This window comes from Carassius auratus, chromosome 34 (genome assembly GCF_003368295.1).
Source record: "Carassius auratus strain Wakin chromosome 34, ASM336829v1, whole genome shotgun sequence".
NCBI lineage: Eukaryota > Metazoa > Chordata > Actinopteri > Cypriniformes > Cyprinidae > Carassius > Carassius auratus.
The window spans coordinates 5,175,896-5,201,373 of NC_039276.1; the positions used below are offsets into that span (position 1 = coordinate 5,175,896).

At 37.3% G+C, this 25,478-nt stretch overlaps 1 protein-coding gene across 3 annotated transcripts in view; it reads left to right on the top strand.

Moving 5' to 3' along the window:
* The window catches only part of LOC113053003 (zinc finger protein 385B-like), a 116,021-nt gene that overhangs the window by 49,496 nt on the left and 41,047 nt on the right, over positions 1 to 25,478 (top strand). The window contains exon 1 of one of the 3 annotated variants that reach the window (XM_026217584.1): positions 5,267 to 5,811. The exons of the other annotated variants lie outside the window; for them this stretch is intronic. Within the exon in view, the coding sequence (XP_026073369.1) occupies positions 5,802 to 5,811 (10 nt within the window). The 5' untranslated portion in view covers positions 5,267 to 5,801. Of the gene's footprint in view, positions 1 to 5,266; positions 5,812 to 25,478 lie in introns of those variants that run through there. 3 annotated transcript variants of the gene reach the window in all.

Genomic DNA, 25,478 nt, shown 5'->3' on the forward strand with positions numbered 1-25,478 from the left:
TCATTTCATGAGGGATAAATTTTCCCTTGATCTTGTGAGATAAAAGAGTTCATTGTACTACCAAAACATACTGAAAATTTCAAACCGCAGAACTCTCCCCACAGTGAAAAAATAAAGTGTGTGTGTGTGTGTGTGTATGTATATATATATATATATATATATATATATATATATATATATATATATATATATATATATATATATATATATATATATATATATATATATATATATAGACATGGAGCTTCTTCCTGTTATAGCGTCCTGTGTTTCACACTGCGCATGCGCAGAACGCCTACATGCAATGCAGCGAAAATTGCAGCTGTTTGGAAAAGCATATGCATTTTTACTTGGTTTTACTGGCACTTGAAGCCTTCAGAACGTGAAAATATCGATCCTAAATTATTGTGGCAGAGCAAATGAACACCTCCCAAAAACAAGAGTGCCCAGAGTGCTGCTTATGTGATGGTGGCGCATGTTTGTGTTTCTGAGTTCATTCTTTCGAGTTTCTCTATGCATAATTTCATAGATATGTGGCTATATTTAACCACTGGTTCACCTAAAACTCTTACACTATCTGTAGTTAAATGGCATGGTTTGATATAGTGCTCAGGTAAATTTGATCTAAGTAAATGTTAAACTTTTGAAATTCAGAAAAAAAGAACTTGTGTATTGATGAATCAATACATGAAAATTATGTATCTGTGTCCTGTTATTTATCTTTTGGTATACATTTCAGAAAAAAAATGGTTAGGATTCAGCTGTAATTGCAAATAGTGATTAATCCTGATTAATCCACTGAAAATTCTGATTAATTTGATAAAAAAATTTAATCATTTGACAGCCCTAATATATATATACAGTATATATTATATACACTTGCTCACTCATGTTGATGTAATATATAGGAAGCAGGTGTTTTTTTAGTAAAACTGTTGAAGATTGGTGTTAATCCTGACTGTGTTTAGCACCTGCAGATTTTTCATATTTTTTGCAACTGAAATTTAACAGAATTACTGATGATTGAATGTCTAACCTTAACAGTTTGAGGGGCACATTCTATTAACAAGATTTAGTGTAGATTTTTCACCGTGTAATTCAGGCTTTGAAGAGGCTGATACTGAAGAATGGGGCTTTTGGAACGAACCTGTTCTTTTGTGAGTGAACACAGAGTTTTTTTTACAAAAGTCTTAAAGGGCCAGCACCAAAAAAAAAAAAAAAAAAAAAAAGATTAATTAAAAACACTTGTTTATTGCTAAGATTAAGAAAGAGGATAAGAAATGGTCATTGTAAACTAAATCATGACTGTTTTGGGTAAAAAAAAAAAAGTCTTTAGAGGGTGAACTTTTATTTATGTATTTAAGAGGCAGATCAATTTAACAGTATAACTATTTATTTATTTATTTATGCCTATTTTTATTTTTCAATTGCTATTTAATGTCATTCCGCTTTTGCTTGGAGACTTTTGAACTTACCAATCGGAGCACAGTTTGAGATGTTGTGAGATGCGTCAAGCTTTTTGTAAGTTTATCTCAATGGGAAATATGTAATGATTATGTAAAATGCATGATACGACCCCTTTAAATGTCAGTGAACACCCAAATCTTGCACAAAAATTACGAATTATATTAATCAATGGCTTCGAAGAGAGATTTTACAGTATCAGACAGCTACAGCAATTCCGCAAATTGCCTTTTCTATTCTCATGCCCCATGTTTCCACAGCCTCAGGGGCACGATTGGGATTGTATTTCACCCCAGCCCCGGCCTGAAGAAATCACAGCAGGATTAAGCAGTTGTGCAGCACCTGACACGAGTGATCATTCCAGTCACTGTGGGGTTGCAGCTCAAATGGCGATGACAAACAACCAGTACCCGACCGGTAATTCAATCAGCACTGTATTGACATGAGAAGGAGCTCTCACAGAGAGATTGGCTCCTAGCTTCGATAAGGTCCTCAGAAGAAGTCCTAAAATAAAGCAGTTTAAGGAGAAACAAAGGGAGGTGAAGGACTCTGGAAGATTCAGGAGGGGTCAAGAGAACAGGATAGTAAGAGATAAAGATAGCTAGATAGACTGCCCCAAGGGGAGGGCTGAAATAAATTAAAGAGACAGACCAGGCAGTCCACATTCCAACGTGTTTTGATGTCTAATGTGCAGAAGAATCCTGATAGAGCCAGCAACCGCACCAAGTGATTCTGGGATTGGGCTTTCCCATTGAGGTATGCAATCCACACCGGAGTTCATTAGTGCAATGTGTCTAACATCTTTTATTTGGACTTTCTATTGTCTCGTGAGCTTATTTGATTTACAGTCTGGTAGAGGCAACCAGCCATGTTGAGGGGAATATTTGTGCCCCGGCTGCAGAGATTCCCAACGTGCGATGTGTCCAAGAGCGTGAAGACAGCAGGGAATAAATCTTCAAATTGGGAAAATGTGAACTTGCAGAAGTGGAATCTTAGTAGTGTCTGTCATTCTGATCTAATGCCCGGAGAGAAAGCAATAAAACATTGTTACATTCTGAACTGTGTGAAATCGGAAAGGCCTGAAGGGTTTTTCCTCTGTGTTCCAGACGCAAGCATGTCAGAGTTTTACCATGGCTCTCTTCAGTTATTCTTTAAATGAGAACAACCTCAGACTCACACAACCGCACCATAAAGTTGACCTGAAATCATAATTGCTTAATGTGCATCATCCTTTAGTGCCTGATATTCATATTCTTTCATATTTGTATTTAAACATTTAAAGGCTAATAATAATAATATTTATGCATTTATTGCTTTCTTCTCCTCTGTTAAACAATAATAATAAATTCAAACAAATAAATTAGAACAAATAATAACACTGATGTCTTAGTATTTATAGTTTTTTATTAATATTATTGTTTAAAAATTTCAGAAACGACTAGTTTTGTTCAAGTATAGGTAAGATCTGTTATATCTAGAGCAACATCTTCAAACAGCTGTTTTCCATATAATCTATAAATAATCATAAATACATTTTTTGCTGTTGTTTGCTCTGCAAGAAAAAAAAAATAAAAAATTATATATATATTGGTGTAGAAACAATTTAACATTTAATTAAACAGTTTGCTTTTAACTTAAGTCAATAAGATTAGGTTTAGTTAATTAGGTCAGATAATAAGATGTATAAGATGTATAATTGAGCAAATACACTTTTCTTTGTTTAGTTTTAAATATAACAATTTATTCTGTTTTTAATTTATTCGGATAATAATTTATAGGAATTTATAGATTCCTATACTATCCTGTAGAATGATGACAGTCCAAACAAGGGCTTAGGGCCACACTCCTCAATGAATGTCTAGCACAAAGGTGAAATGGAGTGGTTAAATGTCACAAACAGCACTCACAATCCAATTTTGTCCAGTTAAAATGTTTTTTTTTTTTTTTTCTTGTGCAATTTATCTTCTGTTTACTTTTTTTATTTACTTTTGAAACTATAAAATCTAAAAATTGTGTTAATTAAAATAATAAAATACAATATAAATATTAGATGTAGTTAGTTCTAGATTTGTTTTACGGAGTCTTGGATTTATTTTTATTTTTTTTTTGGATGATCTAAGTTTTGGTTACCTGGATTTTCAATGGAGTGACAGAAACCAGAGTGGTCCATTAAAAATTTCTCAATTTGTGTTTCGACGATTAACCAAAGTCTTGTGGGTTTGGAAGGATGGGGGGCATAAAAATGACATAATTTTCATTTTGGAGTAAACTATCCAATTAAAGGTGCTGTATGTCCGAGTGGTTGAACTAGGTATTGCAGTCCAAATGTAAAATATTGTAGAGGAATTTTTTTTTCAATTGAAAACTTACATACAGCACCTTAAAGTAGTTTATTTTCGGTGCAGAAGCGAACTTCACACTATGCAACACTCTGAATTCAAGACTGCATTGTATTGTCAATGGAAAGAATCCTTGATATGCTTCCTATATTTATAGTTCCCCCTTAGCTTTGCATGTTGTTGTAAACAGAGAAAGGTTAGAGTAGATTTCGGAAGGTAATAGAGGCAGTCTGCTAAGTGATCAGCGCTTGTAAGGCCTCTCAATCCAGCTCTGTAACCAGAGATGGACACAAACTTTCAGTTGCTGAAATGCTGCAAACAGATGCCGCCGTCCCTGTTCCTATAAATCACATCAGCACCTCCGGGGGGTATTGGGTGGGGGGGGGGTTGCAATAACCCATCATAACCTCCTCGGCTCCACAGGCACGGACTGGACACTGGAACATTTGTCATGTTGATCAGGACAGCGGTGTTCGGAAAAGTGCGAAGCATTGTTGTGCAAACCGTTGTTCTCCGAAATGGATTTCTGCTGAAAAGGAAATGAAAATTGCTGCTGTGACAGGTTTGTCAGCTCAATGGAACTCTTATGGACTCTGCAACCTAATCTAAGACACTTAAATAATACTTCTGGTATGTCCGATTGGACAGCGATTACAAGTTTCCATTCAGGTTGAACGTTTAGGTCGCAAACCAGATGTAGGCACTTCAAAAACAAGGTTGTGTGAAAGTAGGAGTGGTTGAATGTAATCTCATTTTGACATTTCCTCTGCTGCAACCCTTGTAAAGTCTCTCTATCTCTCCTTTGTAAGCCCTTGGATTTACATGCCACGGACCATTGTATTCATGAATGTGCGGTCTTGCACTCATCGCGAGCCAGAAGAGTAACTTGATCCCAAGATAATTTCTTTCAAAATGTTCCCTAGGAAACTTGATACCAGATGAAGGGCTTGGAGACCTGAAAAAAGCCCACTCACAGATGTTTGCACCTCCTATCCACCTGTGTATTTATTTATACATGTTCAGAGCGATTCCTTCATGAAGTCACTGTGTGGTCGGATGTTTTCTCTGAGCGCGGATCTGGTTTCGTTTGCGATCCTGGTGTATTTGCACACGGGGCACTGCTATGACAGAATCACATTATGATTTCTCTGCAAATGCGGCACATTGCTGCAGCTCAGTCATGATTTTATTTAGTTTTCATTGTAGGCGCTGTCGCTTATCTCGGTGGCTGACGTGTGATTCTGTTCAGAGGTTTCTGTTTTTGAGTTCTATTTACTGGGTCTGTACATTGTCAAGGTTGCTGGATTTCTTTCAGACACACATATTTATATAAGCACTGATCTGAGATTTCAATAAACCACATACTTTATACAGTATATTTAGCATTTTTTAATCTGTCTTTTTTTGCAAAGTAGTGTAAATATATATATTACTGATAAAAAATTTAGAGACCGTGTTTTATTTTATTTTTTAAAGGGAATTTCAAGTCGGCTGTGTGAAATGAAGTTGATCAAAAGTGACAGTGACGACTTATTGTAGAACAGAATTCTACTTTATAGCACTCACTCTCCAACGCTGACTCTTTGTACATCGTCTGAGTGACGAGTCTGTGTTTCAGCATTTACAAAGTGAGCCTGGGGTTGCCCCTGATTTACGCCATCCAGTTTCCTGAATCACAGCCAGGTGCACGATTTCCAAAGCAGATCGGCCAAAACCCCGTCTGATCAGCTGCTCTGCTGATTTTACACAGCTTCGCATGCCACATCCAGAGCGCAGCGACCCAGATTTTCCCTTTTTCTTCAAGCTCAGAGGGACTGTGGGAGCCGCATCTGTCGACTCTCTCTCTCTCTCTCTCTCTCTCTCTCTCTCCACTTCGTCTCCGTTAAGAGCAGCACACGTTCAGAGTGTATTCTCTCTCTGTCAGCGCTGTACTGCACGAGAGCTTCATCAGTGAGCTTGACCGGCACAGAAACCCTCACCAGCTGCGCCTAAACCACCATGCTCTTAGGTGAGTACAGTTTACGACATCCATTCATCTGCATGCTTCTTTTCTTGTGCAGCACAGTGGTAAACATCTGAAAGAATGTGTCAGAACGGACCTGCCTTCAAACCAGATATGTAGTTGAAAGCGGCTTGTGATTTATTCCGTTTCGTTTTGCCGTTTGTTTGCCAGGGGAACTGAGCTTTGAAATACAACTGTGCTTTGGATTTATCTAAGAGATCCTGTTAGCACCATCATTTTGTTTATGTGGGTTAAGTTCGTGCCATCAATAATACAGTGCGACACCTTAGGCTGACGTTAACTTCTCTAAACAGCCTGACTGTATCCTTATTGCAATAAAGACAATTAATAATTCATTTAAAGATCAGACATTTGATAGTGTAATACCTGACGGCTTACAGTATTTCCAGATGTATAGTTTTGTCATAACTTGTTGGCTTTTTTGACACACTTGATTGAGTTCTCCTCAATTATTTTCATGCTGAACATATTTTATCCTGAATTTTTTCATGTCATACTCACACCTACACGCTCTGAACGTGTTCTGATCACCCTCGTAGCATGACATTGCGGCTCACACGCTCAACCGCCAAACGTGTGGGTGTTCATGAGGTATCGGGCTCCTTCAGAAGCTCATTGATACGAGCGCGATGGAAAGCCTCTCCAAGGAGCGCCTCGTTCAGTGAAGTACTAACGCAGTGCCATATTTCAGAGAAGGTCGCTGTGCGGCTGTGTGCCAGTCTCCTGAAGCCCCCCGTGGAGAAGACCTGGGGGGCTCATTCTTTTGCCAGAACTTTAGCAGTTTCTTTAAGCTTGCAGCTCCATTGCACTAATGGAGCGACTTAAAGAAACAAGTTCAGTGCAGAGTTTTGCATTTAACATTCAAATACTTTATGCCCCATTTTAATGTGCAGAGACTGTAAATAAGCCATTTATGGGGTGATTTGACCGAAAAGAGTAAACACTGTGGCTCTGTGGCTATATCATAACATTGTGCTGTTTGTTTAAGTATCTTGACATAGCATGGCATGAGTTTGGGTGAGACGATCTATTGGATTATGGAAGACTGTGTGTGCTTATGGAAACCTGTTTGAAAACAAAATTTTATTGGATGGTATTAGTGGCACAGAAATCACATAGTTTATAGTTTGGCAGCATTTGTGGTTTAATGACAGTTTACAAACAAAAAAAAACTTGTTGTAACTCCTTTTTATTTTCCCAAGACAACTGATGAACATTTTGTTATGTTTTATTTTATCTTTTTATTTTATTATATTTTATTTAGTTTTAACATTTAATTTAATTATTTTGTTTAATTTGTCATTAAAAAAAATACATTTAATACATCGTTTTTTCCCCTGTGGTATGTATTTATATATTTTCTCTCAGCTTTCTCTCTTTCGAACAAGTGCATCATGTTCTTTGCACAGTGTGGAGGTGTAGTACATGACTTCTGATCTCATCAGTTGCTCAATACAGAATACTAATCAAAAACTGTTTTAATTTTTCATCCAGGAATGTTCACCCACTACTACCATTTTTAGAAGTGTTTATACCCACACAGATATATTCAAACATTCACGACATTCCATATACCCAAAATAATGTTTCAATGCAGATTCTACATCATTTGATATCAGAAAACAATGTCTCTCATTGAAGAGGCATTTGCATAATCTGATTTCTTAAATTGGTGTATATGCGTATATGTGTATATTTAAATACTGAAGCACTGTATTTGAGCATCATCCCCTGGGAGCAAAAAGAGGTTTTGTTGATCTAAGAATAAGTAAGAAGCGTGCTCTCTCTCTCTCTCTCTCTCTCTCTCTCTAACACATGGCGTTTCCTCTTTCTGTCAGAGGAATCTGATAGTTGAGTGTTGAAAGAAGGAATGCTCTTTGGCTTGCTATATCTTCATGAAACAGATTAGATCATCTTAATATGATTCCCTCCAGTCCTGTTGTGCTGCCCTGTTGGCCAGTTGTGCAATTGTTATATCTTAAAGGGGGCGTAACACACAGTTTCACTCAATCTCATGTTAATCTTGAGTACCTATAGATTAGTACTGCTTCCTTCATATCTCCAAAAAGTCTTTAGTTTTATCATAGTTTATAAAAGAAAATACAGCTTTACGATTCTCTCCAGAAAAGGCCATGCTCCTGAAGGCACGCTGTGGGTGGAGCTTAAGAGTGATGAGCACTTGAGCACCGAACGCCAACACAAAAGACATTTGATGCTATTTCACTTACTGTCTGCAGTTCTGAATCATGACTGGGATCTTTTAGAGGTGGGAATGCTCCATCTTTCAGTATCAAACGATTAGCAAATCCAGCGTCGAACTGGGCCTTTTTTATAAAAGCTTGTCAACAAACACACTTGTGAAACTCCGTTGCTGCCCCGGAAAAACAAACTGTTTACATAATGCTGGTTTTTTTTGGAAGCTGAACAATGAAAGAAATAATAAAAAATTATTTCAACCAAAAACACACTTCTTTGGAGACATTCTCCCTGAGCAAGTCTCATGCAGCGCTTACCGCTGGATGAAGCTCGTTTGATGGGTGCGATCTCACTCTAGCTTGGGTCGATGCATGCGTGGGTGCGTTTTTCCGGGAGACATGCCCATATAAGGAGTTTCACCCTCGTCTACATCATGAAGAGCCATGATCAGAAAAACTCTCTGAAACTCGGACCCGGAAGTAAGATTTTTGGGACAGAAATACTTTGTCTTTTGAAACTTTGTCCATGCTTAGCATGAGAATCCAACTCTTTAACAGTTTAAACAATTTTGAATGTAATTGTACCCCCCCACCCCACCCCCACACACACACACTTTTAGTTTTAATATATGTTAAAATTGTATTTATTCCAGTGATATCAACGCTAATTTTTCAGCATCGTTACTCCAGTCTTCAGTGCCACCTGATCCTTCAGAAATAATTTTGATATGCTGATTTGATGCTCAATAATAATAATAATAATAATAATAATAATAATTCAACTATTTTATTATTTGTGTGAATTTTGTAATATGTGTTTTTCAAGATTATTTAATGAATAGAAAGTTCTAAATAACAGCATTTATTTGAAATAGCTATTTTTGTACAACTGTGAAAGTCTTCACTGTTGGCCAATTTAATGTGTCCTTGCTGAATAACATTTTTAAGGTTTAAATGTTAAATGTATTTTTGCTTCACCTCTGAAATTAAATTTTCTGTGATGTCACCAAACTCCTTTTCTTCAAACATCTGGCTTCATTCTGGTTTATATCACCCACTTTTAACAATACAATCAGTTTTTTTTTTTTTTGGTCCATAAACTGAATGCCACTGGTGTACATTGCTGTTTGGATCCTGAAAATATCATAATTTGTGTTCCACATAAGAAAGAACACATTCAGGTTTAGAATGACATAAGGTTAAGTGAATAGTGACAGAATCTTTATTTGTGGGTGGACTGCCCCTTTAAGCTCAGATCCATCAATATGCAAAACAAGCAAAACTCTGAGGTCCATTGTTTCAAAATATTTCCAGATCATTAAGGGAAATAAGTTTGCAGGTACCAAGTGCCTTGTGTTGCCATGGTAGACTGCACTGATATGCATGACAATTACCCTGGTCACCATTTGTGGACCTGGTCTCTTATCTGTAATTAGAGTCGAAGCGCTCTTCCACGCTTCACTGCGAATAATCGTAATTGCAAACATTTGTTATAGCAAACAACACTGTCAGCAGTAACAGTGATAAATCTACAGGCCTCTTTCATTGACCTTAGGTTAATAAAGCCGCTGTTTTGGTTTTAATTGACGCAAAAGCGTAACTCCTGGCCAGAAGGAATGGCATGGCAGACGTACATAGCGAATGTGTCAGCCATAGCTTTGAGCGACACAATAATCCCCTTGACAGGATTTGATTTGCATGCGCTTCTATGCTTCTCACTGCACTGAATATTAATGCCCAATATTGTTTGATAAAGTAAAATCAGAGAATACATTGGGGAGAGTGAGAGAGAAGTCATTTGGAGCATAGGCCCACGTGGCGCAGGAGCAAACCTATTGGGGCCAACGCAAGGTACATTTCAAACCAGCCCTTGGGGTTTTGGAGTGGCATGCCAAGTTGCCAACGCTCAGAGCTGGCTTTTAGCAGGCATTTGAGATGCTTTGACAAAAACAACACCCAAAGCACATTAACACCGGTGGCCAGAGGGGGCATTTGGTCTGTCTGTCTGTCTCTGTGTCTGTCTGCTCAAGGGATGTTGTTACTAAAGAGAGAGATGTTGTTACTTGGAAACAAGCATTAGGGACGAAGTTTGGGCTTGAGCGTGACAAGAGGTTCTCCTGTTCCTGCTGTTCCTTAGTCTCCATGGAAACCTCAGAGCTGAAACAACAAGTACTGCCGCTGGTAAAATCACTTTTTAAAGTAATTTGCACAGCAAGAGAGTTGCGTTTGGATACGAACACATTTGTCGCAGCAAAGCCGAGTGTACTCTTAAGAGAGTGGTATTTCCATTACCATTTTTGACCGTTCTTTTGTTAAAAGCAAACTCGGATACCGTGTTGGCTTATCCCGAACCGCATGAAAAGCAAAAATGTGTCATTTGATCCTGGCCGGCTGATGCTTTTATTCAGCAATCAGGTGAACACGTGCAGCCCTAATTGAATCACTCGCACTTTACGGGAGGTTTGTTAATGCAGATCTGTTTCCAACAGGGGGTCTTGTCGCTCGGCTCACTGAATGTGACAGGGTTTGTTCTTAGTGTGAATAATGAAACATGCTCCCCGAGTCGTGTGCCTGTGATCCCATGACAGCCCGGTTTAATGATCTTGTTATTGTTCTTTGCATAACAGATGTTGGTGACTTAACGATTGTTTGAGTTTTGTGATCTCCCACTTTTCCAAACATTACAGTGTCGTAAATCTCTGCATCTAATTGCACTTTTGGGGAGTTTTTAATTGTCAGTGCTTCTCGCTAAACCAGACATTACTGTTGTTTTTATTCATGATGCTTAGGGTTAGGAGTTTTCTGGGGGTTTCATTGAGCAGCTTTTCCAAATATGTTTTTTAAATCACATGGGGTCCAAAGTTAGCTTTTAAGTTTGTGTGTTATTGTTGCTTAGATCCTCTTTTGGTTAAATAGATGTCTTCGTTTAGATTTTTTAATTCACCGATCAGCTTTGGTACCCAGCGGATACCAAAACTTCTCCTTAAAAAAAACTTCTTGCATTTCTGGTGTACAACTTATGCATGTTAATGAATGGAAGTAATGGAGTGCGATCTTGTGTGACCGTAGCTTTAAAAATGTAAACGGATAGTTCCAGTCCTTGATTCTGATCGGTTGAGTCGCATTCAAAACCATTGTAAATTATTCCACAAACATATACCTTTGACATCGGTATTCCTGCACCACTGTGTCTGTGTGTTGCTGCGGTTCCATGTATTATGTATTTAGGCTAAATTAACTGCTAGTTATTTATTTATTTAAAGTATGAGTGACACCTGCTGCTGTTATGTTTGTCTTTCACCTCTTATTTGAGACTACGCTCTTCATAAAAGAAAGTCTAATAATGAGGGAGAAATGTTGATGTGCATGATTGTGTGTGGAAGCCCACAGTTTTCTGAAGTACAGATGCAATACTATTTAAAAATTTCTTTTTTTTTAGGTACAGTACTGTAAGTTCATTGAGTTACACTGTCTAATGATGTTATCTGTAGCTCTGGTTTTAACTATAAGAGGTTGATTTAAGCTTCATTAAGATGAGGCATGTTAAAGGAACATTCTGTCACTGTTCACTGTGACTGTCAGGGACTCTTTTTCTAATAGAAGGTTGATTATTTATATATATTTTACCTTTAATATTTGTGTTGTGTGGTAACCGTTTTATAAATGCAATGAGCCCCAAAAAAAGCTGTGGTTTACAGGGAATATAGAACGACTAATGGGCATTGTTTGGCCTGACGCAAAGCAGCACTTAAGCAAGACCTTTTTTTCAGTACGCTAAAACCATTTTGAACACTTCAGCCAAATCTTCACAGCCACCCAGAACACCCTATTAACTGCCTAACAACCACCTAGAACACCACATAGCATTGCTCTAAAATGTTCAGAACACTTTAGTGACCCCCTGGAAAAGCTTTAGCAATCACACAGACCACCCTAGCAACTGTGTAAAACACCACTCAGAGCATCTTAGCAATAGTACCAAACAACTGGAAGACTCTTTACAAAATGCAAAAGCACTTACATTTTCTTTAGGAAGGGTAAATATTTAGTTTGATTTTGTTCTCCCCTTTTCTTCATCACAGGTTTTAACAGTGTACTGTGATATTGGGAGGACTGAATGTTTTCTTCTAGATACAGTTTTCAGAAAACGCCTAGGGAAACTAATAATCATATTATTGACAAGCTGCCAACATGTCAGGCATTCTCGGCTGAAGTGTTGTAGTTGAATAACTGGACACAGTCTACTTTCTTTCTTTCTTTCTTTCTTTCTTTCTTTCTTTCTTTCTTTCTTTCTTTCTTTCTTTCCTTCTTTCTTCCTTCTGGTGGTTTTGCTTTGGTATATATGACCCTGGACCACAAAACCAGTCTTAAGTCACTGGGATATATCTTTAGCACTAGTCAAAAAAACATTGTTTGTGTCAAAATGAAAAAACTTTCCTTTATGCCAAATATCATTAGGATATTAAGTAACGACAGAGACATTTTATAAGAGACATGACACTTCCTCAATCCTCAATACAACTATATAAGGAAAACCCGTAACGGCAAAGATGGCGGTTGTGTGCACATGTCCCTCCCCTCCGGCTGGAAAGCCAATCAGCTGCTTTTAACAGTCAAGCCGAGAATCATGTCAGCCTATCGTCTGGTTCCACTGACGTATGCGCACAGTTGAGGAACGCTTGCGCATGCGCGGTAAAAGTATAACCTGTGGGAAAAAAGGTGTTTTAAACTTTATTTTAGGGCAAAGTCATCAAAAATATTTCACTGCTGTTTCTATACATACAGTTTTTATGTCCCGGTGACCAGTGAAAGTGCAGTTCTGTCTCTCTGTCCATTCATTTAGATAGGAGCTGGTCTTGTTAGTATGAAATAGCTGCCCGGGGGCGTTTCCAAGATTGCGGCCGAGTGGCATGACTTGCCTGAAAGGACTTTGGTAAAGATCATGTTCCATGAAGATATCTTGTAAATTTCCATACCGTAAATATATCAAAACGTATTTATTTATTTTTTAGTAATATGCATTGTTAAAAATGAATTTGGACAACTTCAAAGACGATTGTTTTGTTTTTTTTGTACCCTCAGATTCCAGATTTTCAAATAGTTGTATCTTGGCCAAATATTGTCCGATCCTAATAAACCATACATCAATGGAAAGCTTATATATTCAGATGTATAAAACTCAATTTCGAGGTCCAGGGTCACATACAGTATCTGCTATTGGTGGTATTTCTTTCATGGTGTATTTTCGGCAACATTACATATCTGATGCATGTCTCTCAGTGAGCTGAATGTTTCCTTTCCCACCCCCCCAGAGGGGATACAAATTTAGCTGTGGCCCCATTGCTGGCACGTCTCAGTGTGGTGAGTTCACAGGTGCCCATAAAGCAGGTGATGGATCTCATGAACGTTCCCAGAGCATTGTCTCCCAGTCATTATCCTCCCGAGAACCTCTAATCCTTCTGTCAACATGAGGGTATATTACACCAAACGATCCATCCGCGGACACTCCTGTACTTCATTCTGATGGTAAGGGTCTGACAGCTGTGGATTTTGACAGTTTGATTCATTGCATCTTCTCAGCATCCAAACACAAAACGTTGGCTTCAGTCTTTGCCCTTTGATTCCACCCTCATCTTCTTCCACCTCCTCCGTCTTCTTCCAGCCTTTGTCTTTCTTCCCATCCACCATCTCTTGCAGGTGGATTTAGTCAATCTCGGTGAGTCACTCCGGGGTACATATATAGAGTAAAATAAGAGTAAAAGATTCACCACCCACTATTCCACAGGGTGATTGAGAAAGTGAGGAAACCTATCTCAGTATAGCTGAAATACATCTGCACATTTGCACTTTCACTCATAGACCTCGCTTCCATTTGCAAGCTCACTTTTGGTAGGTACTGTATGCCTGCCCCCTTTCTAGAGAACAAACACCACACTAAACTTCTCTCACGCTTACACCTGAGGGAGGGGCGAAACTTTAACATAATCTCCCACAGAATGTGTTCCAAAACAATCTTTAGTGGTCTGGTTCTTGTATATGTATTACTCAAAAGCCAGTATTTGAGATAAGTGAACCCATTTTATTGTAAAAGTACTGTTTGAGTGCACTAAACAGATGGTAGACCGCAACAACGCTTTGAGAATGGGATGATGTGTGTTTGTGTTCATTCAACTGAAGTCAGAAACCATTTAATTCCATGTATGCAAAGACATATGTGACTGAGCCAGCTAGTCATTGCAGGCAAGTTCCCACTGTACAGTACAGTACTGTTTTAGAAGTAACAAACCTCAGAACTCAAGGGGGCGATAGAGTCACCTTTAAATATGTGTGTTAAAAATCCAAGGAATTCTTCTTTATTTGGATTTTAATGAGACACTTATTTGAAGAGGACTCTATTGATGGTAATGGATAACCGTTGTACTGCTTAATATTTTTGTTAAGCCATGATACTTTTTTCGGCATTTTTGGATGATTAAAAAGTTCAAAAGAACAGCATTAATTAGAAAAAAAAGTAGTTGTAAAAAAGTCTTTACTGTCTTTGACCAGTTAACTATGGAAGCTGTTTCCACTATGGGATGGATGGATGGATGGTTGTATAGACAGCTCTGTTGTGACCTGTGGATGCTCTCGTAATTCCAAGCTGTTCATTGCATCACCTTGGTAATTTCTGGCAATCTAATCATTCCCTGTAGCACAAGAACACACACTCATTGTGATGCATGATTTCATTTACCCCGTTGTCAGGAGATTTTTATTAGAAGCCACACCAGCTTCATTTTCACAAATTGTGTTTAAAGGCACAGACTGTGCCTGTTCTTCCTCGCTCTGATGCGGACTTGAAGCACTGGTTTGTAAATCTGCATTTAAATTGAATTTAGGACATTATTAGATTTGCCTCAAATAGTGCTGGTTTTGGATGCGTCGTCTACATGTGAACGGATCCACTGAAAAAAAGCAGCTGTTTCCCATTAAGTAGTTTCTTCCGACCACAGTCATATGCCATCTAAAGAGGACAGCTTAAATCACCCTTTGTGGCATCTATTCTGACAGAGGATGTACCAGAATTATTCCTTTACTTTTCAGTACCACTCATGATCTATGACTGACTTCATAAAGCCATGTAAGCTGGCTATTAGTTGGTCTATTTCAGCATCATGTCCATTTACACCAGACAGTCAGACGATACTAAGCCCAGACTTATTAAATCCCAAAATATGTTTTGATGTCAACAAGAAATCGAAATTAAAATTGATCCCATTTACTTTTTTTCCTTTGTAACCCTATTGCAACTGTGTCACAATATGAATTTATCTCACAAATATAATCTCACTTTCTCACAGATCTTTATATCGCACAGCTGTAACTTTGTCACACGCTTGCAACTTAATGTGCACAATGTGACTTTATATCTCAAAACTGTTTATTTGTGCCCTTAATGTGTCTGTGTTGTATTACAAAGTGCTTTTATATCTCACAGTTCTAACTTTGTTTGCTGCCATACGACTAGTCTTCATTGTCGCATGATCTTTCAGAAATAATTCTCATATTCAGATTTGCGTGTGTGTGTGTGTGTGTGAGTGAGAGACCTAGACCTTGTTCTGACACATTGAGCTCTGGTGCACATTTAAATCTGACTTACACTATTTCTTGATCTTACCACTCTCCATAAAAGTGGACTATATTTATGTGTGTGATTTCAGTGCATCTTAATGATTCAAACCTGATCATTATTACACCCAGTTATAAAAAAGAAGACTCTTTTTGCATCAGTGAGCAGTTTTGCAGGAAGTAAATAATTAATTTATTGCTCTAACACATAATCCTCTTTTAATCTAATTACTATGAAAGAGTGTTTTTTGACACTAGTTTGTAAACATGTAAACTTGATGTGTGGGTGGTGAATCGAGAGCTGAATGCTGCTGTTGTAATAGCACTGCATTTATTCTCTTGTGGTTTATGGTTTGCTCTTATGATTACATTTTACATCGCAATTCTTCTGTTTCTCTTCTAGACTCTCTTCTACATTGCTTCGTATCAGCTGAAGCTAATATCATTGACCTGCTGGTGTCTTACTAATGAATATCATTGTGATGGAAGGAAGTTACTCGCCCTTAACAGACATTTCCCATCCAAAGTGACCTACAGTGCACTAATTATATATGGAGAGGAACCGAGGGTTAAGTGCTGTCCTCAGAAGCCTCACTGATGAATGAATAGTACAGTGTCTTCAGTATTTCTTCAGTTCTGAGTTGCCTTACTTGAACCTGAAACTTTGATGTTAGCAAGCCTGATCATAATTTAATGCTAATTAAAATAATTTAAAGTGTGTCCTAAATGGATAATTCATAAAGATGTAATTATTTCATCATTCCCTTCTCTCGTGTAATTCTGAACCTGTAGTACTTTTTTTCTGTAGAATATATGAAGATATTTTAAATATTTGTATTATTGTTATTATTATTATTATTATTATTATTATTATTATTATTATTATTATTATTATTATTTAATTCTGAGAAGTCAGTTCTGTGTTGGTACAGTTTAAAAACAGTGTTGATGTTTGTGGTGTTCATCAGAATGAATTACATTCATTAAATTAAGCTATAAAGCAGCTCCTCAGAAGACAGATCTCATTCTCCAGCTCAGTTCAGTTCAAGTTTTGTTCTTGTCCAATACTGTTAGTGCAGTCAAATTCATAATATTTCTAAAATTATGAACTGTTTTTAAACCCTAACTAAGCAAGCCAAAGGCAACAGAGGCAAGGAACCCAAAGTCTGTGAGGTGACAGTAATGGAGAAGAAACATCTTGATAGAAACCAGGCAACTTTGGCACCAGTACTTGTAAAGTAACAGAAGTTTCTGTTACAAAATATTAAAGGAATTGTTCACCCAAAAATAAACCACCCTGTAGGTTCATGCTTTTCTGTGAAAAAGAAAAAAAGAGGTGCTAGGCTGATCTTTTCCATACAGTGAAAGTGAACTGGGACTGTCAAGCTCCAAAAAGTACCAAAAAAAAGCTCTATAAAAAGAATATCATAAAAGTGTGGCTCATGTACTAGAATCCCAAGAAACTCCATGGTTGAAATTAAGTCATACATGGGGGTGGATACATGATGTACTACTCTTTAAACAGCAGAAGAAGCAAACCCCAGTCAAGTTTAATCATGCACCTGCTCGTGGATATTCTAAACACTGTAGATCACAGAGACAGTCTGCTGTTGGGCTGAATTATTTCCTCTCCTTGGAGATCTCCTTTATACGAGCAGAATCAAATTCAGATGTGTGAATTCGGCTGCGCTCTCAGAGAATAGCTGCAGCAATGAATGTTCATCGTTTATGGCGAGGATCAATAAGCCCGTCTATACCTCGCCTGATGTGTGCTCATTTAATCCCAAACCTTTTCCTTTGCTGGCATAGGAAATTGTCCTCAAACTGTCAACAGTGAGTTTTTCTGCAATTCGGAGTGTTCTGCTGTTGTTTAATTCTGCAAGAAGCATCCCACCGCAGCCTTTTTTCAGTTTCCCGTTCAGTGGGTTTCTACGCTTCCAATAGTAACAGCCAGAAAAAATATGAAGTCATAACCACAGTGTCTGTTTTCCCCTGTACAAAAGCTTAAGAAACATTATCCCAGTCTAATAACGTACACCCATTAGAAAAGCCTTTTTTAGGAATTAGTGATGAAATCATTCTCCGAGGGCCATTTAAAAGGAAAAGTCACTCTCAGTTTGGATTGGAACGCCATCAAAATTTGCGAGGGCTTAATTTACTTGTTTTTCCAGCTAGATCTGAAAAGCGTCACCTCCAGTCTCATTTACTGTACTCTACTATAATTACATAAATTCAGCTGTTATTTTGTCTTGTGGTTGTTAATGTCAGGGCAGCACTGTGTGAAAATACAAATGCAATGTTTATGATCTCTGGACACCCTTGCTGTAGTGTTTACTGAAGTGCAAAGATGTGTTTTTTCACTGGTTTGGTTTAGATTAGGTTTCAAATGACATCTGAGCCAGTGCAGGTCCAGTATGTTTCTTTTTGCTGCTCTTTTGTTGCACCAGGTGGCTAGAGACCTGCAGGGTGCAACCAAGAGACCATCTCCCTCGCTCTCTCTGTCTCTTTTTCTCAGCTTGGTTTTTTGCTTCCAGTACAAGGATTAAACTGACTAGAAATCCCACCTGCCACAGATGCACCCCTCCCCAAAACCTACCTCACCTGTTCCGTTCAAATTTTACAAATAAAATGTACTGGAAATATGAACAGAAGTGAATTTTAAAATACATTGCGATAGAAAATAGGTTTTAGTTCTAAATTTGTACTAATATTAAACAATATTGCATTGTTTATTGTATTTTCAAGATCTAATCGGGCCTAAGCTTTTGAACTGTGGTGTACATTAAACAATAAATTATTCAAACAAAAGTAATTTACATCTCTTGGCTGTTTGTAATAAATGAATGGCAAAAAAAAAAAAAAAAAAAAAATATATATATATATATATATATATATATATATAGAGAGAGAGAGAGAGAGAGAGAGAGAGAGAGAGAGAGAGAGAGAGAGAGAGAGAGAGAGAGAGAATCATTGAATAATTTGTATTATGAATTATTATAACAAACTGTTAATGGAAGCGATTTTGCACCTGAGGCACACAGAAAGTTCCCCAAACGTAGACTTTTGACACCAAAAGCTCTGCTTGATTCCACGCGTTGTTCCAAAGCGTTACAATTCAGTCCCTGTGATTAATGGAGAGTGAATTTTTGGCAGTTGTTGTTCTGTATGCACTAAATTAATGTTAGGATTCTATTCAAGGACACGTATCCTCCGCTTTGTACTGCAGGCTTCTTTACGTTGTCACATTTCACTGATTCTTCAGAAGGTTTTTGTATATTATTTCTTTTATTGTGGGTTTTGGAGGATACTTGAAAAAAGTTGAACTATTCAAGATTTGTGTGTGGAAAACTTTTGGTAATCTTTCCATACATTTCTTTTCGAGTAAAGCCTTTCACTGTGAATAAATTTCCCCATGCTTTTCATGAAATTGTGACTTATAGATAGCTTGCTAGTCTCTTTAAAAAAAAAAAAACTCTTAAGAAGGCTACATTTGAAATGTAAAAAGTCATTATTTGTGTGGTTTTCTTCCCTTATTTTTATCTCTCTGAGTGTCCCTGTGAGATAAGGTGCATGCTGGCTAACCTTTGGGAAAAGAGCAGCCTCACACAGCACACCGTTTGATTTGTCATTGTCAAATACAATCAGACAGAGACACTCAGAAATGCGAAAGGGTGAAGGTGAGCCAAGGGGCTCTAGCCAGCCCTGCAGGAGGGTTCAACCTCTCACTAAATCAACACTGCAAATGTCACGGCATCTCATCCAACAAGGCAAAGTACTGATAAGCACTTCGGTCCTGACCTACGGTGGCCCAAAAGGATTTCAGACATTTAAGTCACACTTAAAACTGAACAAATGTCACTCCTTTAGATAACAAAATTGGAAAGAAAGTATCTGAAAATTAACCTTTTTTGGCTGGTTTAGACTTTCGGTTTAGGGATTTTTTTAATTTTATTTATACATTTCTTTTTTTGGAAAGAATCATCTTAAACTCAGCAGTGATTAAAAAAATAAAGGTAAGGAAATATTATTACAATTTAAAATAACTGAAAAAATAAATAAATCTTTGAAATCTCTAACATTTAGAGTATAAGACTGGCAGCTGTGGTTGCCAGAATTTTACTGTAAAAAAAAAAAAAAAAAATTGGGGATTTTACGGATTCAATTTAAATTTACATTTAAAAACGTATTTCATTAACTGACATAATGTTAATATACCAACCTATTGAACTTTTGAAATCTGTTTAGCTCCTTTGTAATACTCCGATAACCACCAAAATGGTTCATGATGAACTAAGATCAAAAGCACAAGCACAAGCTGAGAAGATAAAAATGTTATATAGAAGGTGCACTGTGTCATTCATACAAACACTAAACACCATCATGGTAACGAACAACACTAACAGTATGCAAATAATCATTAATTTAACAACATTAGATGTAACATACAACCCTAATGAACATAACTGGTAGGACAAAAAAAACTAAGAAGAAATATAATTATTTAAAAAAAAACACCAAATGTGAAATGTAGCACAGTGGATTCTGGGAATTACAATTTACAATTAAAGTATATGCTCCTATTTACTTCCTAAATCTAATAATAATAATAATAATAATAATAATAATAATAATACCTTATTCAGCAAGGATGCATTAAACTGATTAAAAAAAAATGACAGTAAAAAGAAATGCTGTTCATTGAACATTCTATTGATCAAAGATCCTGAAAAAGTTACTAGTTTTCTTCAAAAAATTTAAATGTTATGCAGAAGTTTTCAATACGGATCATAAGAAGATCCATTATTAATAATTGATAGTAACTGGGCACCAAATCAGCATATCAGAATGATTTCTGAAGAATCATGTGACACTGAAGACTGGCGTAATGATGCTGAAAATTCAGCTTTGCGATCACAGAAATAAATAACATTTTGAAATATACAGAAAGCAGTTATTTGAAATTGTAATAATATATATAAGAAACTTCTTTCAAAATCATTCCAAAAATCCCAATTATTCCAAACATTTGATTGGTAGCGTATAATAACATATTGACCATTTGACAAGCAGAAAGTGTGACCAATTACCTTTTGATTTCATTTTGTACATTTATATCTATATCTTTTATCATTTACAATTCAACAAATCGCTTTATGCAATAGGTTTATCTTGAAAAGTGTTTTTGTGCTAGCTTTCCAAAGGCTGCTGCTGCCGTTTTATTAACTGCGCTGAAGTCTGAGCAAACCTCTGAGAGACAAGTGCCACTGCCAGCTGCTGCTCAGGTGTTTTAATTCTCAAATCAGACTTGAAATCACATGACTAGATGATGAAACCGAGCTGAAAGAGACACTTGGTGCAAATATAATTTGTTATCTCCTTGAATTCAAACTTCATTCTCTGAAAAAAAGCAGATAATTTTAAGTGTAAATACGCCATTTTTGTCCATAGAAGATCTTTGACTGCTTCTGTGAGATTTGATCTTTGTCAGAATTAGAATAATTTTCTTGTTTGCACAGCCATCAGCTTTCCATTTTTAAACCAACTTCTGACCAATTTCCACAATGTACTACCATTCCAAAAAATTGGGGGCGGTAATTATTTTAAATAGGGCTGCCTCATAATAGTCAATGTAAAGAGGCTTGTTCGGAAAAAAAAAAATCCACAGGAAGTGCTGAGGTCACACAGTCCGTAACTGACAGAGCGTTAACAGATGGATTTGTGGTAATACAGTAAAACATCATTCATCTACCTCAAATATGTCTCATCATCTGTAGTATGTAAGTAGTAGCAACTTTACATGGCCACTCAATCTAATGTTAACCTAAAAGAAATGTGCGCTGTTCGAGTGTCTGTGCGAAGTGTGAAAGCTGAATAGTAACATGCTCAAAGCATGACAGATGGAGGCACTGGTGCAGTCACTTGCTCATTTTGGTCACACAGATAACCGTAAAGGCGGGCATACACGGTGCGAATTCGGATGGTCGGAAGATCGTATGTCCACGCACCGGCACGAGTGAGTTTATCTGAAAATCGTACGGATGAGATGATATACGACACGATTTTACAACCTGCGAATTCCAGAAGCAATCGCACAAAGTTGATAAACGCGTTCGACTTGAAGCACCGCTGCACACACAGAAGGATCACTGTATGACATTAAAGTACCGCGAGAGCGATAGAGAGCACACATATCCAATGCATTCGAATCGCTCTCGCGGTACTGTTATACAGGTGATCATTCTGAGCAGTGCTGCTTCAAGTGGAACGCGCATATTATAACTGATCTCCCTCTCTCATAACTGCATATAAAATATTGATATGAGCCGTGACTGTTTCCTACACGTACAGGTTATTTTTCAGCAATAGGAAACTGGGACGTTTGGTTACCGTGTGTGTGTTCTTGTATATGATTTATAAATATCTGAAATAGGTATTACACTGTAAACATGGTTTGTGAGGACAATTCATGTGCCCTCGTAAACCAAATGGCTCAATTTTCCGTGATGGATAGAGGTAGACAGTGTATGAATACCGTTACGTTTATGAAGAGTTCCTGTAAACTACATATGCGTGTGTGAAAGAGAAAACTAAAAAGGCATTGGAACACGTTGCTAGAAACATCATACAGTGCTCGCTGTTCCTGTCAGACTTCAGCGAGTTTTTCCTCCTGGTCGTCCACATTCGCTGTGGCGCTGCCGTCTTCGTCTTTCTTCTACTGTGGTTTTCCTAGTTCGTGATTGGTCAACTTCAGAGAAATCAACAAATCGGCTCGTTCAACCGCACAAATGGCACGAATTCAAACCGATAGCTCACAAACTTTTTAGACATGTTTAAAAATGATTGGGAGGTCGGGAAGTGCTCGTAAGCCACTCTGCTCGGCTCATAATTCATTGCAAATGATCGCCGCGACCATACGAGAATACCTGATTTCCACACGATTGAAAAAAATCGCATGCGAACTCGTACAACAGCAAAAATCGCACTGTGTACGCCCGCCTTTATACATCTTTCGAATCTGTAAAACCTCTACGTTTATTTGTGTGCACTCACTATAACAACAAAACATTGTGCTTTTGTAAAATAATGAAAGCAAACAGGATGTGATTTCTGCCCTCTTGTTCTCTGTGAACTTGAGCACGAAACTCTATGTACTGTTGCAGACATGAAAAATATATCTATAGAGAGTGAAATGTCTACTTTCAAATGAAGCTATTCGAATGTGAAAAAAAAAACTCAGATTATGTAATCCAACTTGCATGCAGGCAAATCCACTACTGTGGAGATGATGAGTCAGTGTCGCCGTCTTCATCTCTTAAACCCAAATCACAGAAAACACTAGTTTATCAATATGTTATTAAAATGTTAATGTAGTTTAAGCTTACTGTTTTTCACTGACACATTCATCATCATTACTTCTGCTGGTGTGCTGTGGCAAGTTTAATGCATGCGCTTGAGCGATTATTAGGCTATGTAGGCAATTAAAGGATCATTAGCATGATTTAAATGGTTTATTAACCATTAGGGGAAGTTGTGGCCTAATGGTTAGAGAGTCTGACTCCCAATCGAAAGGTTGTGAGTTCAAGTCTCCAGCCGGCAGGAATTGTGGGTGGGGGGAGTGCATGTACAGTTCTCTCTCCACCTTCAATACCACGACTTAGGTGCCCTTGAGCAAGGCATCGAACCCCCAACTGCTCCCCGGGCGCCGCAGCATAAATGGCTGCCCACTGCTCCGGGTGTGTGCTCACAGTGTGTGTGTGTGTGTTCACTGCTCTGTGTGTGTGCACTTCGGATGGGTTAAATGCAGAGCACAAATTCTGAGTATGGGTCACCATACTTGGCTGAATGTCACTTCACTTTCACTTTCACTTTCACTTTAATAAACGTGCAATTAGTCAACTAATGCTTGAAATGAAAACTCTTTAGCTGCGGGCAGCCCTAATTTTAAAACATTTTTGAAAAAAGTCTCTTAAAAGAAAAATTTTAGAAAGAAGTGCAGAAAAAAACAGCAATGTTGTGTAATATAAATACATTTTAAACTAATATTGTTCTCTATATGAATATATTTTAAAATGTAATTTATTCCAAAGTTGAATTTTCACATCCATTATTCCAGTCTTCAGTGTTACATAATCCTACAGAAATCATTCTAATATGATTATTTGCTAATCAAGAAATGTCTCTTTCGGTTTTCAACATTGATAACTACTGAAATGAACTGTATTTATTTGAAATAGAAAGGTTTTGTAACCTTATAATTAATGCATCCTTGCATAAAAAAAAAACCCTGCCCCAATATTTTGTACAACTTTCAGAACTTCATAATTGGCTTAAGCTCAAACGTCAAACCTCATGCTCTCAAACCACTAATCATACAGCTTTGTTCACGTAGCATAAATAAACTGCAAGTTGCAGCTAGCATTTAGCATTTTAGAATGTATGTAATAATTAATTGCAAAACACAATGCAATATGTGTTTGAAAATGACTGAATAAATCTTTTCTTATGAACCTGAAGACTGCCTGCGGACATATTTTTAGCTTTGCTAACAAGTCATCAGGTGGGGGTTAAAAACACTAGCAGGTATTTTGTGAGGTTGTTAAAAAAAAAACTGTTGTTTATCTGGCAGAATGAATTTAGCTCCGGATTATATGCTGCAATTGATTCTAACCTTTACTAATGACATGCTGCCCGCAAGCATTGCTAGGAGAAACTAACCTTGGAAACAGAGGACTGGTATGATCATTACAATACCTGCATCAACAACTGAATTTGGTAGATGCTAGAGTGCTTTGTGTGAGTGTTTAAGGCTCTTTAGCCTGTTGGTGGCTGATTAGAGAGTGTTTGCTGATGTTTTTCCCCATTTAAGGGGTTAATTACTATGTTAACAGAGCCAGATGCAAAACAAAGAGTTTTATTTATTTTTTACCTGTTTAAACCTCCAAATGAAAACATACCCTATAATCAGATAAAATTACTATCGGCATAGGCAAACATCAAAGAGATTTAAAAAGGTAAATTAAGAGTTTCTTTCCCCTCCAGTATCAGGGTCAGTGCAAATCCTGATATGGCCGGTTGAAATCACATCCCTTAGTAATCACATACATTACACAGAACTCCAACTCTCCTCACAACATGTTCTCTTGCTGTCACCACCGTTACCCAGGTAACAGTCATTACTTTCATTCTCTGGATGCTGATGTGGTTTAAGAGATGGTGCTTTTGAATCTATTTGAATGACACATACATTCAGGGCTCTGATAGACATGATGACTGTTGCTCTAAGAGAAACAAATTGAATATCACACCAGAAGCTCGCTGTCGATTCATGTTCGGAGTCTATAATCTTCTTGAACAGAATATACAGAATAAATGTATTTGTCCTTTAGCCTCCAAAGAGTTTTAGGACATGTACTTGACCAGTGGTGATACATCTAATGAAGTAAAAATAATTTGTTACAGTACTTAAGTATTTTTTGGGATAATCTGTACTTTACTTGAGTTTTTATATTTCAGACAACTTTTACTATTACTCCACTACATTTCCATAAATATAATGTATACTTCTACTCCGATACGTCTACTGGCGGTTTTAATTTCACATTTGGACTTCTTTTTTATATTTTAAATTGTTTCAAATGTCAGTATTCAACATTTTATGTTAAAACAATAAAAACCATTTTATACATCTGTATCTACAGTTTTAATGAATCCATGCCCCCTCTGCGAGGCATAAACTCTGTAGATAGTGGGTGGCAACCAATGACTGTTTATGAATACACATATGATAATGACAAAATGGTGAATGTAGTACATCCAGACAGTGCTCGAAATTGCTACTGTTTTGATCGC